A 12,590-nucleotide genomic window follows, 5' to 3' on the forward strand; every position below is an offset into this window, starting at 1 on the left:
CCGGCGGCGACGCTGGGTCCAGGCAGCCGCCGCGCCGCCCGTGTCAGCCTCTCCCCGGAGACTCCATTTGCCCCCGGGGCGGTCCGGCGCTGCGCAGGCGGGCGGAGAGCGATGCCCCCCGCCCCTGGACGGGCGTCCCCCGGGCCACGCAGCCGCTCGCCCGCAGGCTGGCTGCGGCGGTGACACCCCGGTCGCCGGTGGCCGCGGCCGGACCCGGGCTCCCTCGGCGAGAGCGAAGACGCCCCGCGCCCGCGCGCGCCCTGCGCACCGCCGCCCTCGCCGCCCTCGCCGCCCTCGCCGCCCCGCTGCGCGCCGGCCCCTCAGTCTCGGGAGGTAGGCGACCGGGTCCCGCTCTGTCACTTTAGGTAATGAATGCCTGAGCGCGTTATTTGTCGTATTTAGCCGTCACGTGGATAGGAGACGCTAATTTTTTTCAACATAGTTTCAGGATAGATGTGGGTAATGCCGCAGACCCTGATATTGGGAAAAAAATGTGTTTTTTGGTATTTTCCTTTAGGTTTCGGAGGCTCCGAATACCTCTGCAGCCCCCCGCAGGACCTGCAGTACTTCTGTTGGCCCACCGAGGACCCTCCTTCACCAGGATTGTGTAAACATCGTCCCTGAGCTGCCCACCCCATACCCTCCACCATGAGCCCTGGGTTCCACCGATGAAGTTTTTCGATGCTTGCTTTGATCATGTGACACCACCTATTGTCTACCCCATTTGCTTTCCAGTTGTTAAATACATTAGGTCTAAGTCTGTGTCGTGTTAACGTACGAAGTTTTCTGCCTGTCCTGTCCGCCTGCCCTTTTTTATTTTTTGCACCGCTCGCTCCTGCCCAGCCTGCCTTACCTTATGCTTGCTTATGATTTTCATAACCACTCACTTGCCTGGCCCTGTGACTGTCCTTGCCTGGAGGAGGCAGCACTCCACTAAGTGCAGGGCCTGAGAGTCGGGATGAGTTTTCCCATTATATTTTCCTATATGTCGTGTATGCAAATCCTCTCTTAAACTATTTATTTGCCAGCACATTTCCCAAACTACTTCCTCCTGAGCCTTAGTCCTTTAGCAAATAACCTCACCTGTAACGACGGCAAGAAGAATTGAGTTTGCAGTAAGACTGTTTTAGAGAACTTGCTGGTCCAGTATTGGTTGCAGTCTCCACTGAGATTGTAGTTCATGAAAAAATGAAGAGGAAGGAAGGTAGATGATAGGGTTAATTGGAGCGGGTCCTTGTTGAGGAATTTTGTAAGTTTTCAAACAGCAAAGTGAGAGTCACATACGCCTTGCCTAGAAATTGGCCAGCATGCTATCCATCTAGGTCCTGGGGGAACGGGAGGGATTTTTAAAACCCCATTTTCTAGTCTCGTTGTGTTCAAGTCAAGGTGGTTAAATATCTTGTTCTAGGAATCGCCTAAAATATTAGACACTAAAATGTTGGGGAAACGTAAGCGTGTGGTGTTGACAATTAAGGACAAGCTTGACATTATTAAGAAGCTTGAGGAAGGCATTTCTTTCAAAAAACTTTCTGTGGTGTATGGAATTGGTGAATCCACAGTTCGAGATATTAAAAAGAACAAAGATAGGATAATAAACTATGCAAACAGCTCAGATCCTACAAGTGGGGTATCCAAACGTAAATCTATGAAGTCATCAACATATGAGGAACTGGATAGAGTTATGATAGAGTGGTTTAACCAGCAAAAAACAGATGGGATTCCGGTGTCCGGAGCGATTTGTGCAAAACAAGCCAAGTTCTTTTTTGATGCTTTAGGGATGGAAGGCGACTTTAGTGCATCATCTGGATGGCTAACTCGATTTAAGCAGCGCCATGGTATTCCAAAGGCTGCTAGTCAAGGAACAAAATTAAAAGGAGATGAAACTGCTGCCAGTGAATTTTGCGGCAACTTTCAGGAATTTATTGAGAGAGAGAATCTACAGCCAGAGCAAATTTATGGTGCTGATCAAACTGGGTTATTCTGGAAATGTTTACCATCCAGGACATTAGTTCTTGAAACTGAGCAAAATACTTCTGGTTATAGGTCAAGCAGAGAGAGAATCATCATTATGTGTTGTGCAAATGCCACAGGTTTACACAAACTTAATCTTTGTGTTGTGGGAAAAGCAAAAAGACCCCGTGCGTTCAAAGGAGCTGACCTCTCAAACTTTCCTGTCACTTATTTCAGTCAGAAAAGTGCATGGATAGAACATTCTGTGTTCAGACAGTGGTTTGAAAAATACTTTGTGCCACAGGTACAGAAGCATTTGAAATCCAAGGGGCTTCTAGAAAAAGCAGTACTGCTTTTGGATTTTCCTCCAGCACACCCAAATGAAGAACTGTTGAGTTCAGATGATGGCAGGATAATTGTGAAATACCTGCCACCAAACGTCACAAGTCTAATTCAACCTATGAACCAGGGAGTTCTAGCCACGGTAAAAAGATACTACCGAGCAGGGCTTCTCCAGAAATACGTGGATGAAGGAACCGACCCAAAAATGTTTTGGAAGAACTTGACGGTGTTGGATGCAATTTATGAAGCGTCAAGAGCTTGGAACATGGTCAAATCTAGTACCATAACCAAAGCTTGGAAGAAACTTTTCCCTGGCAACGAAGAGAATTCAGGTATGAACATTGATGAAGGAGCCATTTTAGCAGCTAACTTAGCAACGGTTTTACAGAATACAGAAGACTGTGAACACGTTGACATTGAGAATATTGATCAGTGGTTTGACTCTCAGAGTAGCGACTCAAGCTGCCAGGTCCTGACGGACAGGGAGGGTGCTGAGGACCAGCCTAAGCCTGCTGAGCAAAAGCCTTTCAACAAGACTAGAAAAACAGAGGTAAATCCAGAAAAGCACATTAGCCATAAAGCTGCACTTGAATGGACCGAAAATTTGCTGGATTATCTAGAACAACAAGATGACATGCTTCTGTCTGATAAGCTGGTATTACGGAGACTGAGAACGATAATTAGAAGAAAGCAGAAAATCCAAAATAACAAAACACAATAACGCTCTTACGGGTTTCAGTGTATTTGCATCTTTGTGACTTTATCTGCAGTGGAACTTGATTGTCTTGCTTGAAGTGCTGTGGATTTCAAGGCCAAATACATTTTATAAATGATTTTAGGATTAGATGTCATTTTGGGTTACTTAAATTACTGCTCTTTAATGTCAATTCTAGTAAGTGAGCATTGAGATGTAACTTGTCTGTCTTTTGTTTCTAATGTGTGTTATACTAATTAGATCATAAGGTTCCTGAGGCCAGGGATCTTGTGTCTGTTTTGTGCCTGAATTTCATTGTGTCTAATAGACGACCATGCACACTGTAGGCAATCAATAAATCTGACTTAAAATGAATTTTGATGACTTTCTATGAGCTTCAGTTTCCAAATTGAAATGTTGGGGGTAACATTTCCATTTCCATGATTTTTCAGCCTGCTGAAATTTTTGGAACTCAGCAAAGATTATGCTTGAAGTATTTCACTGTGAGAGCAGAGAACTAAAGGAAAACAGTCTAAACCCTTAAGTATGACATCCTGTACCAACAGTATTGGGGCACTCAGCAATTCAGGTTGGCCATCTCCGAGTATAATGAAGGAAGATGAACTAGGTTAAGATGCCCCCCAGGGCTTGCACTGCACTTTAATTCCACCTGACAGTAGGGAGGGTTTCTTCGTACTGGGGAAAAAAATAGATTTCAGTTCCCAAACCATTGTGATGAGAAGACGTAAGGGTTAAATTTTGTTATCTGTCATTTTGATCCTTTATTAGTTAAAGGTATGTCAATAGGTTTTAATAAGCTATGTGATACGTAACACTTTTAAGCTTAAAGTATATAATTTTCTTTCAGATAGCCTGTTTTTCTGTGAGAAATACTGAGAATACAAGCAGCATATAATTTGTGGACCCATGAACAATGGACTGACATTAAATAGAACGTGTGGAAGGCACTGTAGAACAGCATCAGCTGCTGTGTGACCGTGGCAAGTTTCTCAATCTCTCTGTAAAATAGGAGTAACACCTGCCCTGGAGAGTTTTTGTGAGGAGTAAATGAGTTAATATATGAATTTTAACTAATACGGGCTTAGATCAGATCCTGACTCAGAAGTAGTCCTTTCTGAGTGTTAGCTACTGTTACTGAGTTGCAGAAATTAGGAGTTTCAGAAGTGTGGTGAACAGATCTAGCACGTGACTCAACCGTGATGCTGCTGCATTGGGAAAATTCTTTAGATGGAAATGAGATCAAAGAGATTCAAGTAACTAGTTTCTGTTGAAATACAATAATATTTATTTCAGTGAAAAATGAAAGGTTAATCCAATTTAGAAATCATTTTCTGACCATCTGCTGCTAGGCACAATGAGGTATGTAGGTATGCGTAAGACATCTTAGGTTGAATTATAAAAATATAAGAATGGAATTGTAATTTATTTGCTCCTGCTAATAAATAGATATTGGCTTTGTTCATAAAAGAGACTCTATGTTACTAATATTGGCATAATTCACTTAAGTAATAAAACACCTTTAAAGTAGATAAGATAGCAGTAAGCAGACACTTGAAATATTTTATCATACTAAAGTAACACAATCAGTAGAAAATCAGAGCAAAAGAAATGTCACAGGCGACCCTGGTTATAGTAATTAGTCCCAGGCATATAGGCACACCTCGGAGTTACTGTGGGTTCTGTTCCAGACCACAATAAAGTATCCCAGTAAAGCGAGTTGTGTTGCTTTTGTTGGTGGAGGGATCTGCCTTCAGTTTGTAAAAAATGTAACATCTATGAAGTGCAGTAAAATGAAGCTCAATAAAACAGGTATGCCTGTATTTACTGCTTTGCTTTTCACAGAGCTTTTTGCTTCCCCCCCCCCAGAAACTTCTCACTTCAATCATGACATTGAAGTGATTTGATGCTGTTTTTTATCATAAGTGCTAGTATAAACTGTGTTCTAGTTCCATAATTAATTGTAATACAAGAATCTTTCCTCTTCCAGGTATTGTAATACATGAGTATACAATTCATATCCTCTAGGAAGATGAATCATGCTATCTTAGGTACCACATGCTCCTTATATGTATCCTAGTTTGATAAGCACAGAAATAATGTGCTCTCAATATGACTTTTTGCACCTTAAAGATGATATCCACAAATTCTGGTGATTGGTTACCATTTATAAAATTGCCTGTTTTTTAGAGGATTTGAAAGACTGACAGATCTCAGACCAAATGGAAAGTGTTTGGCAGCTAAGTACACTTTTAAAAAAAATGTATAGTGGTATTTAAATTTTGTAATTCAATCTCAGAGTAATACAGGGTCTGATTAGGAAGCTTTGAGCGCTCAATAAATATAATAGAGTCGGCAGGGCCCAGATCAGTAACCTCAGTCAGTCTAAGCAGAATTAGAACATTATAGTGATGCTCTTGTCCTGGGAGGACCATGGTGGGCTAAAAGGCACAGATAACATGAAGCAGGACACAGCTACTCAGGTCACAGGCTCAGGCACTCTGAGCCTGACACAAAGTATACAAACCGGAGTTAGGACCTGCACTCTAAATTCAGCCCTCCTCGGGATGGGCTGTGTCCACTCATCACCTTAGCATTTTCACGAAGTTCACCTTTTCTCATTTAAATGTATACTTTACATCCTAAACAATAATACCTGCAATATCACAGGTGCTGTGTGCCAGTTGTGGTCTTTCTCTTGTTCAAGTTAAATATAAAAAAAATTTTTTTCTACAGCTTGACCATCTGTAACCTAAAATCATCTGGCATACCTCAGGGGTGTTCTTTGAGAAACACAAACAGGAGTAAGGTTGTTGAAGGCTAAGAGACTGAAGTGCAAACACCGGCTTCTCTGCTTTCTCCCTAGATAACCTTGGCAGCTCTCTGAACTGTCCTGAATCTCGGGTTCTTCAAATTTTAAAGGGTTGCAGGTTAAATAGACACATTCCAAGCACTTATAAGCTTCAGTTATTAAGCAACCCTATGGCTATTAATTGAGAACCCTTGGTCTCTAGGCTTGGCCTGGAGAGTCACAGCCCTCTCTTCCAGTGACTGAGCAGACCTCCAGGGGCCATGGGCAGCCCTGTAGAGGTCTAGGATATCGCTTCATCACTGGAAATGCTGACTGGGGTGTCTGTATATGTGAGAGGGCAGTTGTGAGTCCCCCAGGTTCCTAGGGCTACAGTGTATGCTGTCAATTAACACGGGCCCATCCATAAAAAAAACACCACAAAACAAAAACCAGATGGGGCCTGCTCTAGCTGCAGTTTAGGAAAACAGGGCTCAAAGAAAAAGGGGTTCTTCCAAGCAGCTGAAGGCACACTTGTGTGATGATGAGCTCATATCCCAGAAGCAGAAATACAAACTGCCTGTGAAGTGCAGTGGGGGAAATGGGAGGAGCAGACTTGCACCCCATCACCAAGCAGCACCAGCAGTACCAGCAGCATTGTCCCCCATCTAACAGGTGTCCTGGGGTCACTGGGCCTGGCTTGCTTAGCAGTGTTCTGGTGTCCATTGGTTGTCCCTGAGTAAGTGTTATAGTGCCCCCTTCACTCTCAAGTGTCCCAGTTTAGAAGAGCAATTGGATGGTTTCCCTACCAGTGACCTAGAGAAGGGAGTTGATCTGCTTAAAGTCACACAGTCACCAGGGGCCAAGAAGGGAGTAAACATTGCTTCCCTCAGCTCCAGACAATGTGGCCTAGTGACCAAGGACATGGGCTCCCTTCAGACAGTGAGCCTCCAAGGGCTAGACTGCAGTCTCAGTCCATCTTCATTCTAGAGCCCAGCACAGCACTTGCCTCCTCGACACAGGTGGAATGGCCCATAGTGAAATCTTTCTCTCCTGGAGGACAGGAATACTCCCAGTTCATGTGCTGAATGTTGGCTGCATGCCAGGCACAATCCTGGGTGTTCCACAAATCAATGTCTATTTTGTGATCCTCAGCACCAATCCTGTGAGCTATAGTACTTCACCCATTTCAGAGGGAGCCCCCAAATGGAGCTGGCAGAGACCCAACCAAACATTCCTGTCTGAGACAAGGACAGAGATCTCAGCCCTTGCAGGAAGCTGTGGGCCAGGCTGCAGGAATCCATGAGGCACTCAGCCAAGGCCTTCCTTAAAACCACTATTAGCATCCAGAAATGTTCTGGGTGCAATTCCAGAGATTGCATCCAATAGTTTTATTCCCCAGGCAGCTGAATTATCACCATAAATCCATCAGGCTCAGAAAATCCTTGAATGAAGCTCCATGCAGCTGATAGGCATGTCATGAAGGCCTGGGGCTGGAGGGTGGATCTAGCTGTGCCTCCACCGGTCACCAGGGCGGCCAACATCCTTTCCCCATAGAAATCTCTCTGCTTGTGTGTGTGTGTGTGTGGCGGGATGGGGGAATGGGGGCTGGGGGGTAGGCATGGTGCCAGGTCCATCCCTGTTCCTGGCTTTTCGCTGTTTCTCTTCACCCAGGTTTCCCCAAGCTCCAAGGCTGCCTGGCTCACAGGCCCATGTCAAGAACATATTTGTTTAGTATAATTTGGAAAAACAGAAACAAAAGGTGCTATAAATGCATAGTGAAATGTATAAGGCATCCTGGCTTTCACTTTTGTGGCCAACCTAAAGATGGATTTGAACATATTTAGTGTAATTCCTTTTATGGAACTTTAGTTGTGATTTATGAATATCCCTAGAACTTTGAACATCCATCTTTGGGGATTTTTTTTTTATAGTGATTCTGTAATGAGATCATCAGCTATTACCACTGTAACTAATTAAATCTCAGAGATATGATGTATTAGAGTTATTATACAGATATTAAAGAAATCAGTGAGATTTTGTAACATTAAACTTTTTTTTTTTAAGTTAGAAGAGAAAAATTGACTGTAAGACGCAGCCTCATTAACCTATAAAGTAACCTCTGCCAAAGTGCTTTTTTTGTCAAGGGAAATCTTCACAGCTGTACTTGTAACCAAATCACATCTAATTTCTTCCAAGACAAATAGAAACGATACCTAATTCTTTCCTACATTTCAGAATATGTTGATTTTCTGGAACTTATTTACAAAGAAAATAATTACTTTTGAGCCTAAAACAAGACCAAGTAAACTTACAGTTTTTCTCATCTACTGAAGCAATTAATTTTTTTAAAAAAGTCATATAACAGAATAAAGTTTTATCAAGATACTTTTTTGTTTCTTAATGAGAAATGTCTGAGACTATATACATAAATTTGATGTGTTAAGATGACAGAGAACTGAGATTTTTAAAAATTCTTTTTGGCTTTAAAAATTAACTTAAAAGTTGAGTTAAATAGGAGTTTTGGTAATCAATATGATCTTAGCCAAGCTAACATACTTTAAGCTATTTCAATGTAGTAATTACAACACAAACCTGACTCACAAAGTATGACTGTATTTTAAAACAATATTGTTACTGTGGGACAGTGTATAGAGATAGCACTTCCATTTTGTGTTAATCAGCTTTTTGGGGCCATTTGCCAATTTACTTTAAATATTTGGGGGAGTTTGTGTCCTCTCAGTGTATTAATAAGACATTTCACCAATAGCACATAAATACCTAAATTACTTTTCTATAAAAGTAGAGAATGCAGGGGTTTTTTCCTGCACTGTATGGATATTCAGAACTGTAAATTAGAGTTGTCAGTTAAATTGGCACAATATATAATAAAAACATTTCTACCATTGAAAAAAACTACACTTCATTGATTCTAAAGAGATACATTTTTGCTCTGCTGGGCATGGCTCAGTGGTTGAGCATCGACCTGGGACCCAGGAGATGGTGGTTCGATTCCCGGTCAGGGCACATGCCTGGGTTGTGGGCTCGATCCCCAGTCGGGGGCATTCAGGAGGCAGCCGAGCAATGACTCTCTCATCATTGATGTTTCTCTCTCTCTCTCTTCTTCTCTGTGAGATCAATAAAAATATATTAGAAAAAAAAATAGATACATTTTAATACCTGTAAAATCAGGATACTTCTTACAACCAATAGCATCTTACAATTATAATTGATTATTTTACATAACATTCAGAAAGCATTTTTGTCTTTCTGAATGGTATGTAAAATGTCTTTGAGAGTCTGTGAAATATGATAAAGATTTTTGGTGTAAATATTGCTTTCCTCTTGAAAGTAGGACTAAAAATAATGGCATATATGAAAAGCTTCCATATCGATTTATATTAATAAAAGCATAATTATGTATTACATATAAATATGCAAAAGTTAGGTACTTAAAAGATAATCTAGCTTCAGTAGTCTTATTTCATAATACTATTAATTGCTCATAATACTATTAACTGCTCATGCACAAACACTTATGTTTCACTAATTTAGGAGAAAAGATAATCCTTTTAATTTGTGCATTTTTTAAAAAACATGCTGCTTTATTTTATTTAAATATATAAAATAAATTATAGAGCTTTCAAATTGTGGCCAAATAATGGTCTTACTGTCCATACTTCTGAATTATTTGTATGTAAATTAATCTTGGTAAAAAGTTTCTGGATCATTCAAGAATAGCATGTTTTCCTTGTATATGTGTTCTATCCATATAACATACCATATAGGTTTTTATTTGTTTTTCTATAATTTATTCAGATTTCCTTAATTTTTAACTTAAAATCCATTCCAGAATCCCACCCAGGATACCACACGGTACTTAGTTTCCATATCTCTTTAGGCTCCTCTTGGCTGTAACAGTTTCTCAGATTTTACTTGTTTTTGATGACTTTGACAGTTCTGAGGAGTCCTGGTCAGGTATTTAATAGAATGTCTCCATTCCATAACCTTTTGTTGTTGTTACTTGTGCATTTCTTGCCTACTTTAACACAAAGTAGACTGTGAAAGTGCTATGATTAAAGATACCTGATAAGAAATGAAAGTATAAAAGAGAGAAAGATAAATTTTGATGAGAATCTGGAAAGACTTCTCATTACAAGTAGCGTATGAGCTTGCCCTTGAGAAATTAGTTGTGCTTGACTTGGGATGGAGGGAACGAATATAAGGAATGCAGGTCATATTCTAGTAACAAAGTAATATGATTTCAACAGAAAGCTTATTAAAGGTGTAATTAGAAGTAATGATGTAAAGTTTGGTAGAGGATTGGTTTTTTTTTCCCCCATCCTGGCACCAAACACTTGGTGTCTTTTTCAACACCACTTTTCCAACTCTGACACTAACTAGGTATCCTCCAGTTCTGACCCTGACTGCCCAGAGTTAGACCCCAGGGGTTTAAGGGCTCCATTCTCCAAGACTGTCCTCACTTCAGATGCTCGTTGCAGGTATCGGGTCCCCAGGTTACCCACACTTCTGTCTGACTTGGCTACAAAGCTGGGCCTTGCCACAGCCTCCTTCCCCATTACTGTCACAGTTTATGATAAAGGACACAATGAACTGTCAGATGTAGCAAGACAGAGGGTGAGGTTCAGAAGGGTCCTGAGCACAGGAGCTGCTGTCCCTGTGGAGTTGGGTGTGCCGCCTTCCTGGCACATGGATGTGCTTGCCAACTTGGAGCTCTCTGAACCTCATTGTTTAAGGTTTTTTAACGGAGGTTTCATCACATAGGCATGATTGACTGAATCATTTTGCCATTGACGATTAACTTAATCTCCAACCCTTCTCCCCTCCTCAGAGGTTGGGAGGTGGAGCTGAAAGCTCCAAGCTTCTAATCAAAGCAGCCAGCCCCCTCCTGAAGAAGCCCAACAAGAGTCTCCTCATCACCCATGGAATTCCAGGATAACCTAGAGACAATAACGGAGAATGGGAAGACACAGCGGAGAAGCGAAAGTGTAAATAAGTAAGAATAAAAGAGGGGAATGGAAATGCAGAGAGAGATGAGCAGTTCCCTGTCCTTCGAGGGAGAACCTTGAAGGAGAATGTACCCCTGAGAGTGACTGTCATCATCTTTGCCTCATTTGCCAATACCCTTAACTGATGTGGGCACACAGAGCGGAGCTGTGATAAAAGCAAGTTATTCAAGAATGCTGCAGGGGTTGTTGGGAGATTATTTAGCTTTCTATTTCTAGGCTTCTGTACTCTAGTTAAGCCAGTTTATTCTTATCTTGGGCACTATCTGACCCTCTGAACCTAGATTTGGTTCTAGAATGCTCTCCGTAGGAAGCTAATTTTAACTATCGCAGTCCCTTTTGCTGCTATTTCTAGAAATGTAACCATATCTTCTTTTGTGGCTGACAATTTTTTTTTAAACTATATTTTTAAATTTATTTTAGAGAGAGAGGAAGGGAGAGGGAGAAAAACATCAATGTGAGAGAGAAACATTGATTGGCTGGCGCCCCCTACTGGGCATTGAGGCCAAAACCCAGGCATGTGCCCCCACCAGGAATCCAACCGGCGACCTTTTGGTGCACAGGACAATGCTCAGCCAACTGAGCCACACTGGCCAGGGCTGTGACTGACACTTTCCTCTTCTTTTCTCTTGCTAGTCTTTACGGAATGATTCATTTGTTTCACAAGTACATTTTTGAATACTTATAATTGTACCCTAACAAGTGAACTCTGGGACAGGAGGGACCTTAAATGCCTTGGCAATTTTTATATCTCCAGAACTGACTAGTCCTGACACAAATACGTTAAAAAAATCTTGGTTGACAGAATGAATCAATACCATATGGACCACTATATACATGATTAAGATAAAAATTCTATTCTCAAGAATTTTACAATGAAGGAGTGGGAGAGCGTCATTTATAGTAACCACAGTAAAAAATTGTTTAATAAAAGTCAGAGAGATAGGAGAAAATCTCCCATACAGTTGGGACCACAAAAGACTACATCTTCAGTGAAAGAGAATTAGAAATGAACTTGTCAGAAAGAAGGGACAGCAAGAAGACTTTCCTGTCTTGACCTTGGCATTGGGTGGGAGGAATAGAAACATCTTTCCTGAGAATTTGTAACATGAGCTGACTTCACATAGGTGTGCAATATGAATTCACTCTGTGTGGTCCTCAGACCATCAAACTTAGAATTTAATTTAAGGTGGTCGTGCTTGCAGTAGATTGGTGGGAGTGTACCCAAATCCTCCCTGAAGGAATACAACTTCAGCACAGGCCTCAACAAATTTCCCTGGATGGAGGTGCAAAGAATGAGCTGACAAGGCACCGAGGGTGAGATCCAGCAGGAACCACTGAGGGCAGTATCAGACCCACTCAGCCTCTGCTTACTGAAATTATTGATATAGCACGCAAACAGAGCAGACTTTAGTTTAAATAAAGGGAGACTTTAAGACATGAGAAAGGAATAGGAAACCACAAAAAAAGATCAAGCAGATTAGAAAAGAAACTAGACAGAACTCAGAAAAATGAAATCTAGTTATCCACAAAGTAATTGCAATTCAGTCACTGTGACCCTTCCCAGAGCAGGGTCATTGGAAGGATGGGGCCAGAATCCAAACAGTCAGTTAAAGAGTTAATGGCAGCAAATAAACTGTGTGTATATGTTTCTATGTGCTTTTCTGTATACAGGTAATGATAGTTTATAATTTTAAAATATTAAAATAGAAGATGACACGAGATGAAAAAATAAGAATGGTAAGTGCGGACTATTCTGGATGCTTTCGGT

General features: G+C 41.3%; 1 protein-coding gene across 2 annotated transcripts; it reads left to right on the forward strand.

Annotated features, from left to right (window-relative positions):
- Positions 1-5: 5 nt before the first annotated feature.
- Positions 6-4,464, forward strand: TIGD2 (tigger transposable element derived 2). Of its 2 annotated transcripts, none has more exons than XM_081123977.1 (2): positions 6-333; positions 518-4,464. In XM_081123977.1, the coding sequence occupies exon 2, from the start codon at positions 1,436-1,438 to the stop codon at positions 3,011-3,013; it is 1,578 nt and encodes a 525-aa protein (XP_080980103.1). In that variant the 5' UTR covers positions 6-333; positions 518-1,435; the 3' UTR covers positions 3,014-4,464. The 2 variants fall into 2 exon arrangements, with proteins under 2 accessions (XP_080980103.1, XP_080980102.1); XM_081123976.1 differs by having other exon boundaries at positions 9-365.
- The last annotated feature ends 8,126 nt before the right edge of the window (positions 4,465-12,590 follow it).

This window comes from Miniopterus schreibersii, assembly GCF_964146895.1.
Source record: "Miniopterus schreibersii genome assembly, chromosome: 1".
In the NCBI taxonomy this organism is placed as follows: Eukaryota; Metazoa; Chordata; class Mammalia; order Chiroptera; family Miniopteridae; genus Miniopterus; species Miniopterus schreibersii.

What these genes read in the sequence shown, in the direction of transcription:
- TIGD2 (XM_081123977.1), top strand. Translation starts at nt 1,436, where the DNA reads ATGTTGGGGAAACGTAAGCGTGTGGTGTTGACAATTAAGGACAAGCTT.